Source organism: Phaethon aethereus, assembly GCF_964289735.1.
Source record: "Phaethon aethereus genome assembly, chromosome: 1".
Lineage (NCBI taxonomy): Eukaryota > Metazoa > Chordata > Aves > Phaethontiformes > Phaethontidae > Phaethon > Phaethon aethereus.
Genome location: NC_138575.1, coordinates 187,974,068 through 188,000,323, shown reverse-complemented (window position 1 = coordinate 188,000,323; position 26,256 = coordinate 187,974,068). Strand labels below are relative to the sequence as shown.

The 26,256-nt window shown below is 38.5% G+C and overlaps 1 protein-coding gene across 1 annotated transcript in view; it reads right to left on the bottom strand.

Moving 5' to 3' along the window:
- Nucleotides 1–14,128: 14,128 nt before the first annotated feature.
- The window catches only part of AKAP11 (A-kinase anchoring protein 11), a gene marked incomplete at its 3' end in the record, with an annotated part of 36,927 nt that continues 24,799 nt past the window's right edge, over nucleotides 14,129–26,256 (bottom strand). The window contains exons 8-11 of the mRNA XM_082012131.1: nucleotides 22,889–23,002; nucleotides 22,067–22,113; nucleotides 19,318–19,478; nucleotides 14,129–14,275 (exon numbers count right to left, since the gene is read on the bottom strand). Of these exons, the coding sequence (XP_081868257.1) occupies nucleotides 14,129–14,275; nucleotides 19,318–19,478; nucleotides 22,067–22,113; nucleotides 22,889–23,002 (469 nt within the window). The remainder of the gene's footprint in view (nucleotides 14,276–19,317; nucleotides 19,479–22,066; nucleotides 22,114–22,888; nucleotides 23,003–26,256) is intronic.

Genomic DNA, 26,256 nt, shown 5'->3' with positions numbered 1-26,256 from the left:
TTTTCCTCCGGATTCTTACCCATTAGTGTACCAAAGTGGCCATTTTCCAAACAGGCATTCATTTTGACAAATGCATTTTATTGACCCCTTTTACAGAGGCCAGACATTGGAGGATATGTAGACATTTCTGCAGAAAATTACCTCACTGTTAAGTAGTAAGGATACTGGATATCTCCATCTCAGCCATCCATAAGTCATCTTGATTTGTCAGATGCAGTGGCTTTTAAAAAAGCTCAAGATAACAGTAGCCACCAGAATAACAAGCCTTGTCAGCTTCATTCTGATATGTTCTTAAAAACAGTCAATAACAAAGGTGTCCTCTTCCTATAGGATTCTTGTCCATCCAAAAATCTTCCTTTATTTAGATAATTCCATCAGTCTTAAAAGATTTTCCAATACTAAGAATGATCTCACAGTTCAAATAATTGTGAATTGGAAATCAGTACCAAAATTTTCAGCATCCTATTTTGGCTTTGAAATACGTAGACTGTGACCATTGCTGATGTCTACACAAAAGTATCTCTCCAAGTAACCCAAAAGGTCTGTGAAACTGTGAACTTGAGAACTCTGTTTATCTTCCTTCTCTCTATATCTAAAAAATCCTGCCACAAGTTGGAACTGGTGACACTGCACACATTCTCTAAAGAGCTAAAAACTGTGGACTGCCAAGCATCAAGCTGTGGAGTCTATAATCTGGAGTTAGATATGCAGAACTGTGTTTATACCAGGCACACATCTTAAGCTGGGCTTAAACGTGGGTATTTGCACATTCATAGCAATTCGGCTGTTCAACTAAACATGAGTTTATGCTCATAGGCAATTTGAAGAACAAACAGACAGGCATAAGGGAGACAATGCCAAATTTGATGACATAAATAAGCATGCTTATCTTGGAAAACCCAATACTACTTTTAGGTTTTACTATGCCTGTAGTTTTAACTTAAAAGCTCTCTCTGGACTTCTATTTCTGGTTCCACAAACGGTGACATTTTCTTCTTTAGTTGTACACTGGATGGAGGTGTGCACGTACGAGTTAAAAGATCCATACCTTTTTCCAAAGATTCATTATTGAGCACGCACAGCAAAGGTGTCTGGTTTTGGCTTTGCATTACAACTCTGACATGTTATATTGCCTATTTTTTGCTGTCACTTAGATTTCCCTGGCTCCAACTTCTCTTTGTTGTTGCAGTGATCTCCACCTTTTCACTGACCCTTATCCCCGCAATTCGGCAATCGAGCCCTACTGGGTGCACCACTGGTGCTTGTGGGTAACCTCATCCACCTCTCGGCCTCTCGGCTCTTCTCACTCTCTTGCGACACAAATCAAACAGGAAAGTCCCCTTTGCAGAAAGACACCTCTGTCATCGTTGAAGCTGGGTAAATGTGCATTTTCTTTTAAATCCAGCACTGAAATCACAGCCTCAACCATAACTTTTGTAACAATTTCCTTTAATCTGGAATTGCTGCTCTCACTGTGGTGAGGAGAAAGGTGACAGGGTTTTGAAACAAAGCAAGGATCTTAAAAGTAAACTTAGTTGTGAGCCAGGTTTTACTGTCATCTCTTGGTAAGGAAACTTCTTGAGGTGTTGGTTGACGAGAGCTCAACACGACCCAGCAATGTGAGCTTGCAGCCCAGAAGGCCAACTGTATCCTGGGCTGCACCAAAAGCAGCGTGGCCAGCAGGTTGAGGGAGGGGATTCTGCCCCTCTACTCCGCTCAGCTGAGACCCCACCTAGAGTCCTGTGTCCAGCTCTGGGGCCCGTGACATAAGAAGGACATGGACCTGTTGGATGGGTCCAGAGGAAGGTCACAATGATGATCAGAAGGATTGAGCAGACTGAGAGCGCTGGGTTTGTGCAACCTGGAGAAGAGAAGGCTCCAGGGAAACCTTATAGGAGCCTTCCAGTACCTGAAGGGAGCCTACAAGAAAGCTGGAGAGGGACTTTTTACAAGGGCATGTAGTGATAGGACAAGGGGTAAGGGCTTTAAACTGAAAGAGGGTAGATTTAGATTGGATACAAGGAAGACATTCTTTATTGTGAGGGTGCTGAAGCACTGGCACAGGTTGCCCAGAGAGGTAGCAGATGCCCCATCCCTGGAAGTGTTCAAGGCCAGGTTGGATGGGGCTTTGAGCAACCTGGTCTAGTGGAAGGTGTCCCAGCCCATGGCAAGGGGGGCAGAACTAGATGATTTTTAAGGTCCCTTCCAACCCAAACCATTCTGTGATTCTATTCCAGAGAAAAGTGATTAGAAGGAGATGGGGAAGGATATAAAGAACTAAAAATAGGTCCATATTTAGAGGATATATGGTCTCTGAATATTGCTCATAAGACATTGCTGATGCTGAGCCGCCCTGATATTGTTTTGGTACAAAATATTTTCTTCATGGTTATGTGTAATGTCTCTAATACAGGGTGGGAGGCAGGTGGAAGACATGGAATATCACTTAAGGCTACTGAAAATAAAGATGCATCTAATCTCACAGATATGGTTCATGTGTAAGGATTTGATAGGAAAGGTTTGCTTCTTACGATGTCAAAAAGCACAACTTTACCTTAGACTTCCAGGGTTGTATGTTCACCCTTAATGTAAGAAACACAGACATTTGAAACTTCCTACCTACTAAAAGGTTATAACTGCAAAGAAAAAACCTGACTATAGACAATCTTTCTGTAGCATTTTAAAGACTTAATTTTGTGTCATTCTCCTCCTTAAAAGGCTGCTGGAATTGTTAGTGATTAGTGCAAAGATTCAAGCTGAAGCAGAAGAACTGGTATAAAACCACGTACAACCTAGAGAGGTACAGAAAAATGCAGTCGTAGAAAACAACAATAAAAACTAGACCGGATGTACTCACTCATCACTAGACATGTTACACGATTAATCACTTGTCCTCATTGTAACAACGAAGCCAGGAAATCCACAAAACCTCAGTATGTATGTAATAGCGCATTTCTAGCTAACAAATTACAGCTATCAGGCTACAGAAAGAAGTATGCACTACATTTACTACAGTTTAACATACTGGCCTTCCCTGAAAACCTGGCAAAGTTTGCCTTCGTGCAAGCCCAACTGTGTTTTTCAATGAGGGTAAAAATTTGAACATTTAGCATCTACATAAGATTCAGCCAGAAAGACCAAGATGGCTCAGGGCAATTTCTATAAAATAGTTCATCGTGAAGGTGCTTATGATGGTCCAGCTAGGCCAACACATGCATCACTAACCATAAAAACAGAGCAAACGTTATAAACAGGTTGTGGTGGCGTTACCTGGAGCCAAAGCACAAGCCTGGCTGCATTTCATGTCAAACCACTGACCAGCCCTACTGCTGTTTGGAAAATATGGCCGACATCCGATTGTGGGCCGCCCCGTGAGGTTCACCAAACCACCAGCAGTAGAGTGGTTATGCTGCTTTCTTCAAAACATTTTTGTGGCTTTCTTGAGAACACAGTATTTGTCAGGTGAGTAGCACAGCCAGGATGGTTTTATCTCCTTGTTGCCATTATCTGTGTTTCAGTACTGTCCCAAGGACCCCCCTTCTGCCCAGCTGTACATACAGTGTATGAAGAACCATTCTCTGGATGGGCTGCAAGCATCAGAACAAATTTTAAGGCTAACAAGGAGCATTTTCAGTCTGAACTCGGATACACCAAGCAGGAAATAGCACCCAGTTATTTATATAACTCTATTTACGCATTTTTTGTGTCTTTCAAACATAACTTAAATAACACTTCTGCCTTTTAAGCTGTAATTTTGTGGCAATCCATAACCAATACTTTCTCAATGGGAGAGGACTGCAATACTGAAATGGTCACCTTCAGGTCTTCTCAAGAGGTGGCGAATTAGCTGTTGAATTAGCTATGCACACCTCAACTAATCCATGACCAGCTCCTAACATGCCTGTTAACATCCATCTGTCACCCATCATCCTCTGCTCGTGACCTGTTTCCCTGGAGCCTCATCAATCAAATTCAGCTTGGCAGGAGACGACTCCTTCAGAAGGAGAAGAGAGGGAGACCATTCCCACCAGCTCCCTGCGCAAAGGGCAGTAAGTATCAGTCAGCTTCATGAAATGAGAAACAAAGCAGTGTAAGACAGAAGACTTACCCAAAAGACTTTCCAGGAGCCCCATGTCAGAGCTGTGTAGGGAATTCCCTTATTCCAGCCAAGCACAGTGTAATAGACATCATGCACCTTATTGCAGTCTTTACTGCCCTGGTTTTTATCACAGAATCATTAAGGTTGGAAAAGAACTTTAAGATCATCAAGTCCAACCATCATCCCAACACCACCATGCCCACTAAACCATGTCCTGAAGTGCCATGTCCATGCATTTCTTGAACACTTCCAGTAATGGTGACTCCACCACCTCCTTGGGCAGCCTGTTCCAGTGTTTGGCCACTCTCTCAGTAAAGAAATTTTTCCTAACATCTAGTCTAAGCCTCCCTTGGCACAACTTGAGGCCATTTCCTCTCATCCTATCGCTGGTTACTTGGGAGAAGAGACCAACACCCACCTCACCACAACCCCCTTTCAGGTAATTGTAAAGTAAGGTCTCCCCTCAGCCTCCTTTTCTCCAGACTGAACAACTCCAGTTCCCTCAGCCGCTCCTCATAAGACTTGTTCTCCAGAACCCTCACCAGCTTCGTTGCCCTTCTCTGGACACGCTCCAGCACCTCAACATCCTTCTTGTAGTGAGAGGCCCAAAACTGAACACAGGATTCGAGGTGCGGCCTCACCAGTGCCGAGTACAGGGGCACGATCACTTCCCTACTCCTGCTGGCCACACTATTTCTGATACAGGCCTTCTTGGCCACCTGGGCACACTGCTGGCTCATGTTATGCCAATGCAACACCCTCTGGAAAATGATACAGAGAGGGATAACATCATATGGAATATCAGATCCTGGCATTTCTCATGTTATCTTCGGAAACTCCTAGACTTTCTGGACACGTAGCCATGGGTTTGCCATGAAGGTAAGTAATCATCTAGAACAGGGAAAGAGACATTGCATCCTTATGACCCACAGAAAGGTTTCCCAGAGTCAGGTACTTACCTTACGATGTGATCAGCTTCCAAATTATGAGGGCTTTTCTACATGCAAACCAGTTTGGGACAGTCTCTGAATAATTTCTGGATTTGCCTAGAGAGGTATACAATTTTCAAGCTTTATTAAAGGAAAGAATATGAAATTGGAAAATATGTTTCATTATATTTGGGAGCATAAGAAAAATGCTAACTGTTGTGGTATTTGGCAAATACAAGCAGTGTTCCTCATTTTGGAAGTCCAAAACTCTTCAGAAGAGCCGAGGATCATTGTTCCACTTCACAGAGGGGAACATACAAGGGCCTTTGAAGGGCAAAGTTTGCCTCAGGTCAAAACAAGGCATCAGCAGAGGTAGGTACCGAACCCACGATCACAGGAAAATTGAAAATAAAGCCCTTCAAGTCTCGTGTATCTTGTCTGTCTCTTCTCCGAGACAGTACGCTAGACTGATTTTCATCAGCCAGGTGACTAAGCCTTGTTCAGTGGCAGTTCCCTGTGCACGTTTCAAGAGAAGGGGAGAGGCTGAACAGCAGAGGGCTGGCTGTTTGCCTTCTCCTGGCTGCTGTGCTCCTATCCGGAGTGACACTTCCCAAAGGAGGTTTCACCTTTTTTGAGGGTATCAGACCATCTTCAGGGTTGGAAAAGTGTCTGGAGTATAGGACCTGAGGTTGGGAGACCAAGTCAGAGAAGCAAAAGGCAGAGAAATTCGAAGTCCCCCACCCCCCAAGTGGGGTCAGTGCAATCTACAACCCCTACTGAATGTGAGGTTGGACTGGGAAGATGGACTGGAGAAAAAGTCCCACCCAGCAAGGACACCACAACCAAGAAGAAAGAAAAAAAATCTTTGTAACCTTTACTCTTCTCAACATCCCAAGACTGTAGAAACTGCAAATACAAAAACAGATGCTGAATTTATGACATGTGTGTTTGAACATTGGACTTGCAAACAGAAGACAGTTGGTAGGAAATTAATTTATGTTCAAATTAAGTGAGCTGCCAGGGTCAAGACTGTGTTATGGCCACAGTTCAGTCTCTCTCTTTTTCTCCTTGTTAATTAGCTACAATTACATGAGCTTTAGCTTTAGTGCACTTCCAGTCTAATTATCAAAAAAAGGTTCACATTTTAAGGAAGAAAATTAAAAATGAACGATGGTAATAAACAACCTTCTCATTGCTGACATGTATTCAGATTAATGGTTATTTCCCTAATTAATCTAAACCACTCATCCAGAGTAATTTGGATGAATGCAGCAAGGATGACTTCTTTATGTATTTAAATTTTCTCTTAACAGTTGTGGCAAGCTAATACACAGAAAAAAATAAAATCAGTCAAATTTTAAGCACACAAACTACAAGCTGGGCACATACCATAAGCAGTAGAATTCCAACACTTTAAGGAGAAGAAAAAAAAATCTCACAAAATAATTTTCAACAGAAGTTACCATTACCCCTTCTCTGAAACCATGTCTCTAGGAGCCTCTCAAAAGCACTTTGATCATACTGATGAGGGCCCTCCAGACTCCTTGGGGAATTTCCAACACCCACCTCTTTATTTTCTCAGGCAGTCACAGGAAAAGAGGTTTTGTTGAAGATGCCAGCATGTACTAGGCTTGTCAAGATGTCTCAGGCTTAACCCTTTCATGACTGACCACCGTGAAGATACTATCTTCACATTGTAGTTTACAGCATTAAATTAGGATGTAAGCCAAGTCCTGAACCTCCTAAACTAACAGGAGGAACAATGTGTATCATCTCTTGTTGCAGAAATATTAGCTAAACCTCTCACAGTCTTGCGAGTATGGAACCTCTCTTATGTCCAGTGCCTTTTAAATCCAATAGATTTAACTGTGAACTCTAACTCTTCTCTGATATCTCCTGCATAACACACTGTAAAGAGTTCTGTTCGACAGGACAGCCGAGTATTGCTGTATCTCTTGACATGATTTCTCTAAACAACCACATTCTGATGAGCTGCTTTCACAGTTTGCTTTCCATAGAGTCATATTCTAGTTTTCTAAAGAAACATTATGCATCTCCTCTAAATCTGTGACTTCCAGCATGAGGAGATGGTATTTCTGTCCATATTGTGTTAGCATTTTTGTAGCAGCACGAATAGTATGTCTGATTTTGTGTGGTTAATCAATCCAGCTGCAACATCTGCTCAACAGCACTGTATTACTGGGCAATAATTATGAAAACATGTTCTTCTCGGAAACAGAGACACTGAGAACTGTGTCTACTGTTTGTTATTAAAGGTTACTATCTATCTAAACTGAGACCTGATGTAAGTGGGTGAGACAACTGGGATTTTGCCAGCTTTCAAAAAGGAGTGAGTTTTGCCCTGCCTGTGTCTGGATGCCGCTGCGATGCAGCACACAATATACATCTGCACGAATAACAGCAAGTTAGAGGTACACTATACTTCAGTATCAGCTTAAAAGTGTCTTTCGGATCGGCATAAAATCCAAGAGTTTTGCAAGCAGTAAGTTGGGTTCCAAACCAAAGCAACCACAGATTACTTTCCTACAGGAGTAAAAAACTCAGCCAAAAGCAAGTTTAGCTCTTCTTCACTGCTTGATGATTTCTGGTAGGCAAGCCTTATTCCATAGCCTCTCAACTAAGAAGACTCCCCTTGCTGGTTTTTAACCACTTCCGCCAGCCAAGAATGAGAAGGCCAGAAGTCACATCAGGACAACAGAGCAGGGTCAGGAAAGAAGCAGAAGATGACAGTCACACTACAAGACTGGACAAGGGTCAGAAAAAAGTAGAAACCAGCAACAGCCACAAGGAAAGTGTAGGAGGAGACTTGGAAGTTATACAAGGTGGGGACTGTACAAAATAAGAGATTGGCAATAAGTGGGCTACAGGGGCAGATAACAGAAAAAAATACCACATTATTGCACCATTTCTTTTCTCGATATTCATCTTATTCCTGGCCGAAGCACTGGAACTTCAGGAAACCAAGTCAAGTGACTCGTACAAGCGTTCTCTTTTGCCCATTCTTAATCAAAAACAAAAAACAAACAAACAAAATAGACACATACACTCAGCTACTTCACAGTCCTAGAAGCAGCACCAACTTCAGGAGGAATGAAGGCAAGACAGACTATATATTCCGACTATGTTAGAGGCCCCAGTTTTAGTCTTCACAATTCCTGTGGAACGGTGTTCTGTGGTCATGGACTAGATAGCCAGTACCTTGACCACAGACACGGTCTCATGCTTGTCATGGTTAGTTCCCTTGCCTCAAGCAGTCACACGCTTTGTGGTTGGCCTTAACAGCAGGGGAAGAGACAGCATTTGATTAATATGGTGCTCAATAACCAGTACGGTTAGTGCTCTGGGTACATTTCTTCAGCCTTGGCATGACTCACTTTCCATAGCCACCTTCCAACCAGAGGCTTGGAGCAGTAACCAGCATGGAATTCAGTCACACCAGAAGCTCAGGGAAGGGAGTGAGAGGAAGGTCCGAGCAACGGCAGCAGGAGATGGAGTAGCACACACGTTGGGCGAAGAGTACGGAATAGCTGGAGACTTAACTCTCAATTTAATACACCAAGGTTAAACAAAGTGCATGGATACTGTTCTGTGGTTGAATAAAGCCAGCCAGAACCAGACTGCTGAAAGAAAGAAAAATAAAGTCCAGGCAGGAAGAAAAAAAAGCTCAGACTAATCTTCCACATGAATATGCTCTTCTTTCCCTTCACAAAAATCTTTTTTGTTCCCAAACTTGCTGCCCATCTTTTTTTGGCTGTACAATATTTTAAGAATAAGTTAAATGTTTACTTGCTTCAGTTAACATATATTTTCTACGTGATTGAATGAAAGGCATTACCCAAACAATAAAAATCTTCAAAATAGATATGGTAATGAAACAAAATAATGTTTTTCCTTTTGGAAGTAATCTCATAAATACTATAGAAACCTCCTTTAAATGAACATTGCAAAAATAAAGGATCAAGACTTGTGCATGCTTAATGGTTTAAAAGCAAAATTTTCCTAATTCTTGAAATGAAACCCTGCCGAGATTATTAGATTCACAACATACACATCAAAAAACATTAAGACAGCTATTTGCAATGACAGTACTTTTAAATCTTAGAAACCTTGTCCGTGCACAAAATCTCTGCTACAGCATTACTATCTTGGGGTATTTGACAATATGCTCTTTGGTAGATTTCACAAGATGCCAAAACACTTGAGGATTTTGAATAGGCCTGTGAAACTTCCATGTTTCATACAACATTTTCATTAGTAGTGTATTCTTGCATTTGTCCAGAAGATTCTAAAGGTGGTTTTTACAGCAATTCCCAAAATACTGGACAATGTGCCAAAGACCAACCTCAGTCCACACGGAAACATCAAGCCAACCTCCCTAACCTCGCTTCCAGGCAAGATGAGATTGAGGTAGACTGGTTATTTGATCTTACTCGTACTGAGATATTAGGGTGGATTTCTTGCCCAGTCTCTCCTCACAGAATCCATGCAACACTTTACTTCATGTAACCAGAAATACGCATTTACCTTTCAGCCCAAAGACTGTAAAACAGTGTTCTAACTGTTTTAGGAAGTTAGGAAGAATCTCCCTGGACACCAGTTTAATTCTGTAAGAAGTATGCCATCTACTGATGCACTATTTACTACATCATTCTTCAAGCGCCTTCACACAACCACTGACCAAGACCAATCTTAGCTGTGTTAGAAAAGAAAAGTAATATTCTATGAATTTACAAGAAATGACAGTGCTCTCAAAGCCAGTGAAATCTGTTTTATTTTAAGCCACTGCTAAAACAAGGACAAATTTAGTGCAACCTGGAGTTCATAATCTGAAAACTGAATATAGTTAAATTACTAAAATGGCAAAACTCGTCACCATTATACAGTACAAGACCTTCATATTCATTGAGTACAGTTACATAAACATTTATAGTTATTCAAACTGCTGTTGGTGTACAATTGCATCACTAACTGGGCTGTGAATTACTGTAATACTGCACAAATAAGCAGCAGTTCCAGCAAATTGTAATAAATTTTAGTATTAAATACTATTCAGACATTACAACAGAACAAAGGCCCTCTAAAACTACAACTCCAGCTATACAACAGGAATGTACAAAGATGGTACAAAATAAAGTGACTACAGTGGCTGGGCTCTGTACTTGCCTCTTCAGAGCTCAAGTACAGTAAATGCTCGACAGTAGTGGCTCTTGCTGAAAAGCCAAAATTCTTACACTAAAATCATTCCTGAACCTTGTTTTTTTCTTTGCAAATCAACCATGTAAAACTATGGGGTTTTGCGCTGGTGACAGTTGTTTACTACTTACTGTGTTCCCATCTCCACCTATATGTGGCTCTACAGAAAAGGTCCCAGGCAAAGTTACACTAGAAAATGTAACGTTAAAAATCTGATACCATTTTTGAGAGACCTAATTAGTCTCGGAATGTGGGTTGCTGGGTTTTTGGTTTATGTTTGTTTTTAAAAAGCTTACACAATCTTTTAAAATGCAAGAACAAAGATACTACACAAATTGCACTAAAGTACATAGTCTTAGCTACTTTTTCACATCCTTATTTTGAGACAGCAAATCCTCTTTAATTTTAGCATATGGGTTTGAGTTTTGTTTGGTTTTTATTTCAAGGCTTTATGCATACTTCTGTATTATTTATGCACCCCGTTCTGAATGTTTAAACTTGTTTTAAATATGGCCACTTTTAATTGTTAATTTAGAGGGACTATTTTCAACATGCTTTTTCTACAGAATCTTACAAAACATCTGAACACTTCTATTTTTCACCGAATGTATTTATGAAGTGTTTGAGACAGGGTGTCTACTGGAACAATAACAACATTATCTATATTTTCCTCAACTTAAAAATTAAGTTACCAGGTCAGGTCTCCCATACAGAAAAAATGCAAGGTGAAACAAACTCTACCGTATTATGTTTGTTTATAAAGCAGAGTTGTCTGGTTTAAAAGTGGACCAAAGTGTGCCCCTTCAAGTTTTTACAGTTTTCATTTACACTTCTGTATTTGTGGTCAGGAGTTTTAAACAAACTTAGTAATAGCGCAATTTAAGACTCCCATTAGCAAAGAACAGCTCTCTCCCTAATATGGCAGACAGCACCAGTTAGATATACCCAGAGTAAGGTTTCCCAAAGATTATTAAAATTAAATTATAATAATTTTTCCAGGTTAGTTTAATGCTTTCCCAATTTTGATACCCAATAAGAAAAGTCAAGTAATCCAGAACAGATTTAAAAAAATCTGTGTAGAAAATTGTGGGTTTGTTTGTTTTTTTTTTTTTAAAGTAAGAATGAAGTATTTTGTAACATTTTTCTCATGTAAATTTGGAAACTATACTAGTTTATTCAGAGCCTAATAAATTAATTTATTAATATAACACCAATCAATTGTTCTATAATGTATTTGATATAAATGGAATCTCATTTTCAAAGTGTAAGAATCATTTTTAGTGCAACTATTGCCTACTTAACTTTTTGAATAGCTGTAAGCTTTGGGAATCGCACTATCTTCTGCCTTTCTCCAAGAAAGTAATTAAAAAGAAAACCCACTTCACCAACTTTACAAAACCCAACATACTGAATATATCAGTTAAAAACTGGCTTTTCCTGTGGTGGTGTTTTGTTGTTTTGTTTTGGTTGGGGGGGACGGGGGGGAGGTGTTTGGGTGGGTTTTTTTCAAATGTACAGCTTTGTACATTTACAATGCCTTCAATATCTTCCTCCAGTATGGTTTTGGACACGTACAGAGACACTGTACTAGTACTAGTGTATCTTCTTGTCCTTAAATTCCACTCAGTGAGAATGCAAGTGTCCAAAACCCAGAGCAAAATTTAGTCCTGAGGCACTGTTTTTAGCATTGTATTTTCTTGACGTTTCAATTTTATAGGTAAATTTGTCCAAATACATTATTGCTGTGTTAAAGATGTTACAGACAGAGAATAGTTTCAAATTTTTTGTCTGAAACATCAAAAGTCAAGCTTAAAAAAAAAAAAGCAAGGAAGGAGTATGGGAGTGGGGGAGAAGAAAAAAAAATAATCCAGACAACTTTTGTGCAACTCTTCAAATATTTGTTACTAACCCCCTCTTCCAAATACAGGAATTAAGGTAACTTCCACCCCCAGCTTTGGGCTCTAGAGAAAAATGATTCCTGACACTTGTCATTATATTACCTATAACAAGACAAAAGACCTTGTAATGGTTTTTGGTCTTTTTGTCACATGGCATACAGAGATCTTTCAATCGGTGAAATGATATATGAAGTGAGGTAATAAACTATAAGCATAACAGAATTCTAAGTTAGTGGTAAAAATTTACATTATAAGTTCATATTGGTGCGATGTCATACACATATAGATACATATACATACCTATGTGTGTATGCACATGTGTGACACATGTGCATACACAAAGACGTTAAAAATCTTTAACTCTGTGAGAAAGGTGAACTTTGTGAGATCCAAGGCAGAAATCCAGATGACAAATGAGGACTAAAACAAACCAAGTCTCTGTAAAAAGACCAGTGGAATGCCGTCCTGAAACACAAAGTCGTTGCAAAGAGAGGGCTCTTGAGTTTACCAGCGTGACACCTCATATTAATTTGGGGAATTGCAGAAAACTGCTACTGTACACATTCCAATAAAATTCATTAATAGCTTCAGAGACTTCCTCTCTCCTTGCTTGGGATCAGAAACTTCGGCACCGTATCAACAGTATATTTTTCTATGAAAAAGCTATTAAGATTCTTTTGTTCATCCAAAATAAGTAAGATTCCATGCTTCTCTTGCAAGTGATATGAGTTTTGAGGTGGCAACCTTGTAATTACCAGCATGTGCCTTTTTCTCTCAAAGGATGTATTAAAAAAACAAACCCAAAAAAGCATTTTCAAGCCACAGGATATGTAAAGGTCCAAATTTCCCTTCAGACAGAAAGGCAAGTCAGCAGCACTGGTGAGAAACCTGATTAGACTGCTAAAAAGACTTGATTAAAAGCGCCTTTAAAGAAAATTCAGTGAAGGTAGTTAAGAAAAATGAAAAATCAATTTGTGAGACATTTCCCCTTTATGCTTTAATTAGCTTTCTTTGCTAAATGCTTAAGTGCTCACTGAGTAACAAAATTCTTTTTATTACTGAAAATAAAATTCCTATATGGAGGCTAGAGAAATAATTAGACTAGTTAAAAAGGTGGCCAAAATCCTCAGAGGAAGAAGTTTCTATCTGCTACTTTTAACACATCTATGTGGGAGACTAACATACAAATTCTCTGACACAGAATTAATGTCATAGAAATACCTGCATACAAAAAGCTTTATTAAGAAATGTAGCAATTTAAACTTGATTGGCAAGCTTCAGGAAACCTTGCTGAAGAGGTATGTATGAAATTATCCTCAGCTACCCACTCTACCCTTCTACCAGAAGTTACCAGCTCTACAGTAGTCAACAAAAGGGAACATGTATTTGCACTTCAACAATTTCAGAGCGGACACTCACATCTTCACATAAAGTTAAATTTGATGAAGGTGTATTAAGACTGTATTATGGAACTGCTTGGGCAGGTCACAATTTTCTTCCTGGCAATGGTGCCCTTGGGCACATAACACCTGGCCAATGTTGGTAATTTTTTCCATTGTCTGCAGCAAGGTATTCCAGAACAGATTTTTGCAGAACATCAGTGCTCTTAGTCCCACTGTGAATACAGCACACATACAAGTGGGAAAAAGAGCTATCCTGGCACAGCAGGAATCCTGATTATAATGCCTGGGACTCTCTGAACTACTATCATAGGCAAGGGATTTTTTCATAAATATTTCAATGGTCTGAACACAACAGTAAATACAAGTTATGCGTGGGTGGACAATACCAATTATGGACTGAATAAACATACCATGTGCACAGTATCACAAAGCACAGCACAGCTATTTTGACTTTCACCTCAAAGTCTTTTAAACGCTGACATTTACTTGAACATTCATAAGTTGAATTTTATGTTACATATCTGTGTTCTTTCGATCTCCTTTCAAAAGAGGAATGAAGTGAAGAGCGTTGCATCTTTGGATTTTTCAGACATTTTCCAGAAGCCAACCAACCAAAGACTTGTTTAGAGCTTGCTCTCCATCAGATACCTTCTCTATCATTTCACAGTATTTCAGCACTGCTTGCAAGAGATCTCCAACTTTCCAATCTCTTTCTCGCAGTCTTCTGGAAAGCTAAAGGGGAGACAGGGGAACACAAAACAAAATATTTTGACCAGCACAGCCTGATTAACAGTTGCAGGAGTTATTCTTGAAACATTAGCTCATAAAAGAACACTTGTAATGTGTTAATTGTCATTCCCACATCTATGAAAACAAAAAGTTCTGCAAGAATCGGACACTTTTCTTTAGAGCAGTTTTCACAAAATTTTCTTCTGGGGGGAGCAACATTTTCAAATGATGTGGCGCCACAGGTATGAGGGCTGTGGTTCATAAAGACTGCAGGAAACAGGAAATTCTGAACACAAGATTAAGACATTTGCCACCCCTCTCATGCCAATAATGCACATATAAAAAGACAAAACTCAGTCTTAATAAAAAGATGTGGATTTTCCTTTCACAACATATAATGTGGTTCAGGTGACACAGATGCTACCCTCAATAAAAACAGTGTCTTCAGAGTTGGGAAATTTTAACATCTTGGAGAAGAGGAAAAGGTGAGGGTTAAGTTAAACTACCACTTGGGAGAAGTGATTAGTGTAGCTCAAGATTTTTTTTTTTTTTGCCCAGGGTCCAAGCAACAACAACAAAAAACAAGTCTTCCTTTGCTTATGTGTCAAGCTCAGCTATATATGGAATAAAGTGTACCCTTAAGACAAGGATGAATTTGCCAGTTTGCCCACAAGTAAAAAAAAAATTCAGGTTAAAAAAACAAACAAACAAACAAAAACCAACACCCACACAAACTTTATTCTCCATAGCTTCCTGGACCATTATCAGTGCTGCATTTAATAAACACAATTTAGACACCTACCCTACTTATTCTTTGGAACTGTAGAATTTTATTGCCTTTTGTAGTCCCTACCATGACATTCTATACATTAAGTTTTAAAAAGTCATAAAGAGCATTCAGTGAAATATCTTTCACAGCTACAAAATTAAATAATTGTAATGTTTCTTCTATAAGACCTGTCAGATTGCAGTATGAAATTCTATTAGCAAATGAAAAGACAATCTCTCTCTCTCCCCCTCCTTACTTCTTCACCAAGGTTATGTTCCAACTGGAAGAAGGCGATGGAACTGACAGAAAGAATGTGAGCATAAAAACATGTATAAAACAATCAACTTCTTGAGGAAACAACTTGAACGAGCAAAAAAGATCCTCTCCAATCTTGAGTACAATAGAACCTGAACATGGAAACGTTTTTCAGTAACAAAAATAGGTCTTTTCTACATAGGAGATGGAAATCTGTAGTTATTTCTGTGAATTTTAAAACAGAGCACAGGAAGCAAGAGTTTTATAGTCTACAACAGGCAATTTTGTAAATGGTATTCATTGGTTTATAAAAGAATGGTAATTTTTCTTATGCCAGAGGAAATTTTGGCTAGCGTCCAAAGACCTACTTCAGCAAATACAGCGTAAAACTTCTGTCCAAAGAAAAGATACCACCATAGCAAGATGACAGAGATGACAGAGCTGGCACATGGCTTCACCAAACTTTCTATTTCAATTTAGACTTGAAAAGTTCAATCCCATATTTCTTTAGCTGACCTGTTTCTTACCGTCAGGCAAGTGAAATACTGGAGTTTACTCGAAGTAGACACCAGGAATCCTAAAACAGCTAGGTAAGGTCTGATTAAAAATTGAATATATGTTTTTTTTAATCCAGGCACTTGTATATCCATGCTGTCAGGTTTCTAAAAGAAGTCAAGAACTATCCTAATTTACTGGTTTCTTGTTCTAGCTCCTAACAAATGTATTTGTTTCATACATAGGTATTTAACTTCTTTCTGCCTTGCTGAATGTAACATATATCCTTAAGTAAACCCAGCTGCAGCAAGTAATACCTTGCCTGATACATGCTAGGACTACTTTTGTCTTTTATACAGCCACATCACATCAGTGGCTCATCACCCTGCTGTGATCAGCTAACACAAGCCTTTCCTCCCTTCCAGAACCCACCAGCTGCTTATAGTGAAAATTACTTTTCCAATGTGATCTAAAGCCCAGGTTAATTACCCATGTAACTGAGGTAACTCACCAAAGTACCTATGAGATGATCAAAACCCCACAGCTAGCAGATCAGTATACAGAGGTCAGTTTAGTTTTCTGCTGGGCTGCAGTGCCCTCTGGAGGTGCTTATCTAGCTTTACCAGTGACAGAACTGAGTGACTATTTCTAATTTAAGACCCTCAGTTTGGGTCAGTGATCATTTCAACTGGGAAATGGGATAGAATAAAAAGCAGATAATCTTTCCCTGCCCCCAAGGGGGGAAACAGGATTCCAGTTCATTTTAAGGTAACTGCATTATGGAGAACTAAAAATTAATCTGTAAAACTAAGTGAATCAATTAACTATTTTAACATTTTTCAGGACTGCATGACTACTGCCTGCCTGAAGGTCTTATGTTTTATCCTTAGGTGTCAACTCAGTATCAATTTATGACTGAGGTATCAAGTAGAAAAATATTACAAGTTCTTAGGAATGCATACATAATAGACACTACTATTTTCCAGAGTGCTCTTCTCAGTATATCCTCTCATTAGGGTAGCCAGAGTGGTATTCGGATACATAGCCAGCTAATAATATCTTCTCCTATGTGTCTTCAGGCATTGGCTCAAATATATGAATTCATCACAACTTTGAAATCTACTACGTCAAAGCTGGCAGAAGAATAAGAGACTCGAGGAAAAATTAAAAAAGGACAGGTACCTGCCATCTATTTTTTGTCTTACATGGTATGTTGCAGTGTAAGATACAGGTCTCAGACACACTCAGACACATTATTAACACTTGTGGGTTCTACCACTGTTCTGCCTGAGTATTTGCAACACTGCAATTCACATATGACAAGCATGAAATAGATAATAGACCTTCAAAAGATGGCAAAAACAACTCATGAGGTCAGAATGATTATAGTCACTAAACCCAACTCATTCACGTCAAAAGAACTTCAGAGTATGCTGGGGCAGGCATGTGAGAACAGAAAAAGTGAAGTTTTTTCTTCTTAATGTTAAGACATTTATAAACCGTAACAGGGAACAAACATATGAATATAAGGATTAAACCCAGTTTCAAATAAAAACAGAAAGACAAAAGTATTCTCAAACTGCCTTCCAGTTTATGAAAGCATAAAGTCCCCTCTAAGTGTAAGATCAATATGTGCAAAACATATTTCTGAAATAATTTTAAATCAAACATACCAACCTCCAGAAAAGGAGCATAGGGGCTGTATTTCAACTTGCCCCAAAACATTTCCTTATTTTCTGGGTTATTTTAGGTAAGAATGCAAGACTTCCTGCTCTTGAGATTGAATATATATACCACACAGTTACACAGGTGAAAGAAAAACAAAACCAGCATTCTTTTTCTGGGCTAAAAGACAGGAGGGAGAAGAAAGGGAGAAGCCACAGGAAAATTCAGCACAGGTACGATCTGACCTCTAGGTACCTTTCACACTCTTAATACAAGTCTACAGTAACTAAGCGCCACAGATACACACATTCATCTAAGTTTGGTAGTCATACTGACCCCTACTTCCTGGTCACCCCTTTTATACCGAAATGATGACTTGAGCTTTGGAAAGCACCAAGTTGAAGAGTCAGTACTAAATTTCAGAACCAAGAGCAAGCTTGGGGTTGTTGTGACCCAAGTGCAGGACCCACCACTTAGCTTTGTTGAACCTCATACAATTGGCCTCAGCCCCTTGATCCAGCCTGTCCAGTTCCCTCTATAGAGCCTTCCTACCCTCAAGCAGATCAACACTCCCACCCAACTTGGTGTCACCTGCAAACTTACTGAGGTGCACTCCATCCCCTCATCCAGACCATTGATAAAAGATATTAAAAAGAACTGGCCCAAATACTGAGCCCTGGGGAACACCACTTGTGACCGGCCACCAACTGCATTTAACTCCATTCATCACAACTTTTTGGGCCCAACCATCCAGCCAGTTTTTTACCCAGCAAACAGTACACTCATCCAAGCCATGAGCAGCCAGTGCCTCCAGGAGAATGCTGTGGGGAGACAGTGTCAAAGGCTTTACTACAGTCTAGGTAGACAACATCCACAGCCTTTCCCTCATCCACTAAGTGGGTCACCTTATCATAGAAGGAAGTCAGGTTGGTCAAGCATGACCTGCCTTTCATAAACCCATGCTGACTGCACCTGATCACCTGGTTGTCCTGTACTTGCTGTGTAATGGCACTAAAGATGATCTGCTCCATAACCTTCCCTGGCACCAAGGTCAGACTGAAAGGCCTGTAGTTCCCCAGACCCTCCTTCCAGCCCTTCTTGTAGACGGGTGTCACATTTGTTAGCTTTCAGTCAACTGGGACCTCACCGGTTAGTCAGGACTGCTGATAAATGATGGAAACTGGCTTGGAGAGCACTTCTGCCACCTCCCTCAGTACTGTTGGTTGGATCCTAAAGCCTAATTCTTTACACTTCTGCTTTCTTTTTGGTCACATATTAATGCAATCTATAAAACCAAAATAAAGGCACCTAAAAATCAAACAATTTTATTGAGCCTTCTTCCTTAATAGTTTTGGTTGCAGTTGCTTACAGAATAAAAACATACTTAATATTTAATTAAAGCCTAAACTTACTTCTGATAAGAAAATGTGTATTTGCTAGCAAAAACACCTGAGGCAGAACATCAGAATATTAAGTTAGAAATTAATTTGCATGAGCAAGTTCTCAGAAAGATTAAATTTATAGACAATTAATTACTAAGTAAAAAAATGCTTGGAAAAAAAATATTTTTCCATAAAGAAAAATGCTGTAATTGTAGCCTCTCTGGAGTAAAACAAGGAAAACAACTTGTGAAACAAGTTACCTCAGCTTTGATTAATACTGTTTTATTTATGGTACATGCACAGGCTAAACAGGCTGTTCTACTTTGACCTCTCAGGATTTAAATAATGATTTTCTTCAACAGCAAATACTTTATTATTATTGAGTGGCAAATAAGGTAGTAGCAGCTGGTGTATGACAACAAATGGAAATTAAGCAAATCCTTCCCCTTTCCCACCATCCACCAAACCCACATACTTACAAAACCAAATTCCTTTGTAGCAGTGTCACGAAGACGAAGATCAGACACCTCTGTTTCAGAAGCTGCCAGCCACTGGAGTGCTGCTCTGAGCTGGGGGTCCACTAGATTTGGTTCCAGATCAATATTTACTATTGCTAAAGTATTCCGTATTTGCTCCACACCTACCATTAAAAATAACATCATCAAATCTATAGCTTCAAATTGTTTTAAAAAAGTGTCTGTAGTTCACTGTTTAGACTATATTATCTTAAAAAAAACAATTTAGTACACACAAATAATATGAAAGGAAAAAATCATGCTGGTCTGAAGTGTTTCTGTACTTTCACATAAGGAACTACTGTTTATTCCATTTACAACTGTATGCAAACATAGCTCAGTATTAGAAGACATCCAAGCTTTCATACGTATTCCACATGACGAGGAATTTAACACTGCCTTTCATAAACTGTTTGAACAAAAATGGCTCTCACATTGTCCATCAGTCATTTCCGTTTCCAGCTGCTGTTTTTTTGCTATACCTTCACCTACTACATGTTAAAAAGTTCGTATTTCAGAATTCTTTCCCATACAGGTAGACTGATCAGACTGCCTCTGAGTTTTTCCCAAATATAGCATTGTTTTTACTGAGGCCTATCCAATTTCTCAACACTTCCTTTACAGCACGAGTTCCAAAAATTAACAAAGTATTGAAAAAGCAGCTGCATCAGTAACACGGAGAAATTACACTATTGCCATCGTCAATGCCCCAAGCCTGTCAGTGTTTAAGAGGCATTTGGACAACGCCCTTAACAACATGCTTTAACTTTTGGTCAGTCCTGAATTGGTCAGGCAGTGGGACTAGGTAATCGTTGTAGGACCCTTCCAGCTGAAATAGTCTATTCTATTCCATTCTCACTCTGAATTTCTGTATCCAGGTATCACAGTAAGCATAGTGCTCTCCAAGTTGTTCTTGAAGTCTCTACTTCCAGACTACTGCCCTCATTCTGGAAGTATGACTTAACTCTCTAGAAACAAGGAATATATTTGCAATAAAGACATATGTTCATGTGTAGTTTTCCTCAGTCTCACTACTCTTGCAATCAAGCTTATAAAATTTAGGTACATAAGGTATTAAACTCCTAACTGGCAACGTTAACCAAGATGTAATATATTTCCCCAGGAGGGAAAAGAAAGAAAATTAATTAGTGGAACTGTCAACATAAGTGTGCTTTTGGTGGATAACAGAATATTTCTGTAGGAGCCCCCAAAATCTAGTATTTTTATAGGAGAAAGAACTAATTATAAAAAAAATTCATGGCACTTAGTGGATAGGAACCATTGTGGTAATGTATCACTGGGAAATTCTGATATATTTTCAAGTTTTCTAAAATAGATGTACATTTTGTAATACCAAGGCTTTGTTTCAAATTCTTTGGTGAACAAGGCACAGTCAGCTTAGAAAAAGCCTGACATTTCTAGGTATGACATGAACAGAACTTCAAAATGTACAAGACCAGGTACAAAGGTTTTCTACCTAGAACGCTATTTAAATGGTCCTACAATGAAAGTAACAGAAAGAGTGACAGTGAAGAAATTAAACTGGAAAAATTTCACTAGAAAATCCTTAATACAGTATAAAGCAGTCTGTTGTACTCCAGGAGACACCTAAACTGTGTAAAGAAATAAAATCAAGCACTATTTTAATTGAGCAGTTTGAACATTAGATGCTAGAACTTTTTAAAAGTTGAGACCAAATGAAAGCAATGATATATTAACAACCTAGATGAAACCTACAGCGCAGAAAATATTTTGATTATGATTATTTTCTGAGGAAAATTACTCAATAATTTAGTTTAGTTTTACTTCCTTATAGCCTTAGTCATATCTTATTTTAAAAAAAAGAGAGATGTAGTTCACTTCCATGCGCTTTTCCACTAGTTTAAAAAAAAAAAAAAAGAAATAACCACACATCTTTCTGCTTACATCAAGACTATTTTAAGATGTGCAACATGGCTGAATATCCTCTGTAAGCGGGTAGTAGAGGTTTCTTGAAATGCTTATTTCATCTTCAGAATACAGCCAACACAAAGAAAAGCTCTGTTACAACTTGCTCTAACATCAGTTCATCTTTAACTCGGCCTCATACACTGTGTATTCAGGCTGTTCTCATTTGAGTTAACACCCTTTGGCCCGTCAATCAGACTGGAACCAATGAAGAGATCTACAAACCATAGAGCTGTAACAAGATTCTGGATAGACCCTTGTGTTTTTTAAAAACCCTTAGTGTTTTTCACTAAGAAGAAAGAGATTATAACAAATGCATCAAATGCAGGTTTTTTCATTGTTTCTCCTGACTCCTCTTCCAAGGTTAATACATCCATGTTTGACTAACATCTTCAGTATCTCAAACATAGCCATGCAGATGCATTGCCATGGCTCCTTATCAAATATTTTACAAAGAAGTTATTCTATACACATAAATTTATGCTTTCAACAAGCTGATCAGAGTTCACTACCTTATGTTATTAAGTACCTGTCTGAGCATCAGAGACTAGTATTTCCCGAAGGCTGTAAATTTCAGTGCACTGGGGTGTATGTAGGATATTAGTCTAAGAATACATTCTGACACATGACTGACATGCATTATGATGAATAGGGATAACAGGGTTGTCACCTTGTTTTGCAGACCACAGAAGCAAAGAATTAATGAAAATAATTCATGTAGAGTGCATAGGTCAAGAACAGTAGTATATGCGGGAATTGACGTTACCTTCTACAGCATCCTTGGAGTCCTCATCTTTATCTTCTGTTCCATCACTGTATTTTTAAAATAAAACAAAAATATTAATACAATCCAACATATGCATAATAAATGTAGTCAATCCTAAGAGTGCAATGAAGGTTAAAGGACAGGAAGATGATAAAAGAATTAAGAAGCGATCATTAAAAGAAGCTTTGCTTCTCACACCATTTCATGTTGGAAACAGATTTATCACGAACTTCACAAGATTTGCTCTTAGGGAAAGAAGGGAGAAGAGAGAAACGAGAGAAGGGTGTTAAAAAGGAGGACTGCAATATAAAGACATTTTAAAATAATTAAAATCATTATGTTTTCTTCTTAAGAAGGACGGTTTAGTTTTGCTTCATATATGAAAAGGTTGAGACATCTTATGCCACAGTTATGAACAGCTATAGGTTATTCAAAGCTGTAAGTCTTAAGTGTTCTATAAAATCAATTACCAAGCAATTTTGAAAGTTTCCACAAGCTAAAGGAAAAAACAGAAATCCTGTAGGAAGCAAGCTCTAGTTTGCATGAAAAAGTAAATCTAAAGACTCATAAAACTGCAAGCAAGAACATGCACAAAAAGGACCTTTCATTTTGCAAGCGAAACACATTTGTCAGTTTAGCACAGCAAAATTTAACCATTCAGTATGGATTAATTAATGAAAAAATCATATTGTGATTAAGTGAGAAGCGTGTGAATAATGTATCAGCATTAAAAAATGCACCATATTTTTATTTTCCAAAATGATGATTTCATGCATTAATTATGAGGAACCCATCTGGTTTATATTTCTCAACTCAACCAACCTGTCTGATGTTGGAAAGGATAAATTCTCCTCATACATATCCCCTTCTAAACCAAGACTGCTCCAGCTACTGCTGTTACCATTACTGCCAGGAGAAGAAGAGAACACAGCTGAACTAGAAAAGAACAATAGCTGAAACTAGAACCTTCATTTTCCTTAGAGCCATTTTGTCAAGACATTTAATGTAAGAGCACTGAAACTTCCTAAACAGGTTTGCTGGAACAGAGTACAGACATGATTGTCAGTGGCATTTTGAGCAGCAACGTGCACAATAATGCAAAACTGCTAAGTTCCAGTACACAGGTAAAAGTATTAATTTGTACTCATTAATTTTCCAGATCAGTGCTACCAGTAATTCTGCCCTCAGGTCTAAGCACATTGCTCGTTATTTATACAAGCTCAACAATTTCAATATGATTACTCATAGGAATATGGATTACAGCTGTAATATTTGCTTAAGGACTAGCTAAGAGTTCATAAATTTATACATTGTGAAGACAACTGCACAAATAACATCCTCCCATCTCATTACAAAAATCCAGTAATGATCTCCAACAGCCTGATGAGAAGGAATTCTTAAAGCAAATAAAACATTTTTTAAATTCTGCGTATTTTTATAGCTGATTCTTTTAAAAATAGGCAGGTTTATAGATCAGTGAAAACAATAGTAAAAAGGTTAATTAACTCATGGTTCATAAACATACTGTATTTATTCCGTGACTACATTCAAGCCAATGCAAAGAACTGAAAATGAGTGTGTCCATAACACTGGTACATTTTAGGCATTATAATTAGCAGAGTTTGTTAAGCCTGTGCTTATGTACAAGATTGAGCTACTCATATGATTAAATATCCTGCTCCCTAGCTTCCTACCTCCCCCAGAGCATGTCTGGAAGCCTTCCAAGAATGGATTTCAAGATAACCATCATTCCTTGAGAAAGCTAGATTGCCTACTATAGATGGTATGACAAGCCATGAAGCAACTCCAGAGAACAACTGCTGCAAGGTGCTTTCTTCGCATAAGTTTAGTGTGACTATTAAAGCTCTTCTTTTCCGCTCATTCCACTCAAGGCAAATAGTAAAATTTAAAACCACAAACGGTGGAAGGAAATTTTAAGAGATAGACATTAACGTCTTTCAAGAGTCTGACAGTAACAGCATTACTTATCAGTTTCCTTTGCTTTCCAGTATGCCTGCTTGGATCCTAATTTCAAAACAGTAACAGCAGGTTAGCCAGCCTGCAATATGAACACATTATAACAGGAAAAAAAAAAAAATTAAATTGCAGGTGCTTCATTCAGCAAATTGTTGCTTATTTAGACTACATGTGCAAAGAACAATCAAACAGTTGTCTCCTTACACAAAAAAGAAAATTAAAGAGCAGAAGCTTCCAAAGAAACCAACTTGATTTGCACAGAAAAGGCAAACCTGGCCTTAAGAACATTTCTCAAGCTACCGTGTGAGACTACCACAGTATATATGAAGTATTAAATTTGGTTTGAATTGCATATATAGAAAAGATTTAACATAGCCTATCGATAACAATACTTTGCACTCAACCAGCCTCTTTCACTGAAAGTTAAAAATGGATAATGTGAGTGGAAGCAAAAGCTGTCCCAGTTCTCGAACTAAAGGAAAAAGTATTTGCAACCTAACAGAATGACCTCATGCAGACTACTATTCTGATTAGGTGAGAGATTAATATATTATACAGAGGTCAAACCTGGTCTGAAATAATCATATTTAACCATATGATTACAATGCATAGCAATGTGTGTGACTTTTTTGTAATGTGACATTTGTCATCTTAAAACAAAATAACAGTCTTTAAAATAAAGTCCTGCATCACAGAAGAAGCAATGAACAGACGCAGGCATTATAGTGCTTCTATGACGCTTCATGTAACTGTTCAACATGAGCCAGCAGAATCACAAGAAAAGCTTTCAACTTTTATCTATGTACTCTATATATGGGAACGATAACTCGGACCATCTGCTTTGAGATTCTGCATTATGTACATACAGTCAAAGGCAAGAGGGTTCTGCTCTGAATTATAATCTAACCTGGATGCTCTGATTCATCCTGGAAAAGCTTATGTCTATACACTAACTATAGAGAAAGGTTAAGACTCTTATTTCTAAATTTAGGTCACTAACATTAGGCACACAAAGCAGAAGATACATACAAGCGCTCCCCTACATAACTAACTTTACCAAGTCAGCTAAAGAACTTCCATTCCTATTTCCATTCAAATGTAACTGCGGAGATCATGCTTTGATAATTCTTTCCAAGTTGTCTTTCTCCCTTGTATACACATAGTTTAATCCTCTGTGAAGCACTGAAGTACAATTTTTATATTGATCTGAGACACAGAGGGCATGTACCATTTCAACAGAACTACTACAAAAAAGGTCTTTTTTTTTTTTTCCTTGAAGTAAAGCAAAGCCAGGTAAATTAAACTGGACCACTGTAACTTGTATTGTGTGTTGTTTTGTGGGGATTGCAATCCTGTGTTCCAAAAAAATGTCAACTACCGTTAATGGAATCTCTAGATTTATTATGATGAAGATCATTTCCAAAGTGTCAGCTAAAGGAGCCTCAAGTACTAGTATCCATAGAATACTTCAAACGGCCTGGAAAATGCTAAGGAAGGGAGAGGTCCTTGCCCAAGTAGAACTTGCTTAATGTTCACTACATCACTTAATTATATTGTACCAGCACTACAAACAAATTGGTGTACCTAGTAACTCAAAGATGCTACAAGCAAGACTGCTGACAGCTTCTTAGACACAAGGAAGCCATCTGCATTAAGAAATAGCAGCCAGGAGAGCAACACTACCTGATAGTACATTTAACTGTTGTATGTAAACCATGTCACAATGTGCAATCAGCACAGTATTTTTTAAGCAGATGGCCCTGACCATAAGATAAAGGACAAAAAAACCCCAGACAAAACCCCAAACTTTCAACTGTTAAGTGCATAATGAATGCCCCCTCAAAGACTGAATGACATTTTCCTGTTTAATAAAAGTTTATGTTAAGAAGAGGAGATAAAAGTAATACATCTTCATCACCACCATGCAATTTTTTATTTCCTTAGAAGATGTTCCACAACCAGTGTTACTACTGAAGCTTGTTTTGTTACAGAAGGGCTCCCCTGCCCCATACCTTTGTACTCAGGGCAATAACCCCAGGTCCTGTCACTTCCACCTGCTAAACCTCAGCAACACGAATCCATATGCTGTTACCAATCCACAGTTAGTTCTGTAAAACTAGCTAATCAATATGCGCATGCCAGTTTCTTCTGACGACTCCTTGCTATCCAAATTATGCCTGCCCTTCTCTGAGTTAAACACTAATTTAGGTCAT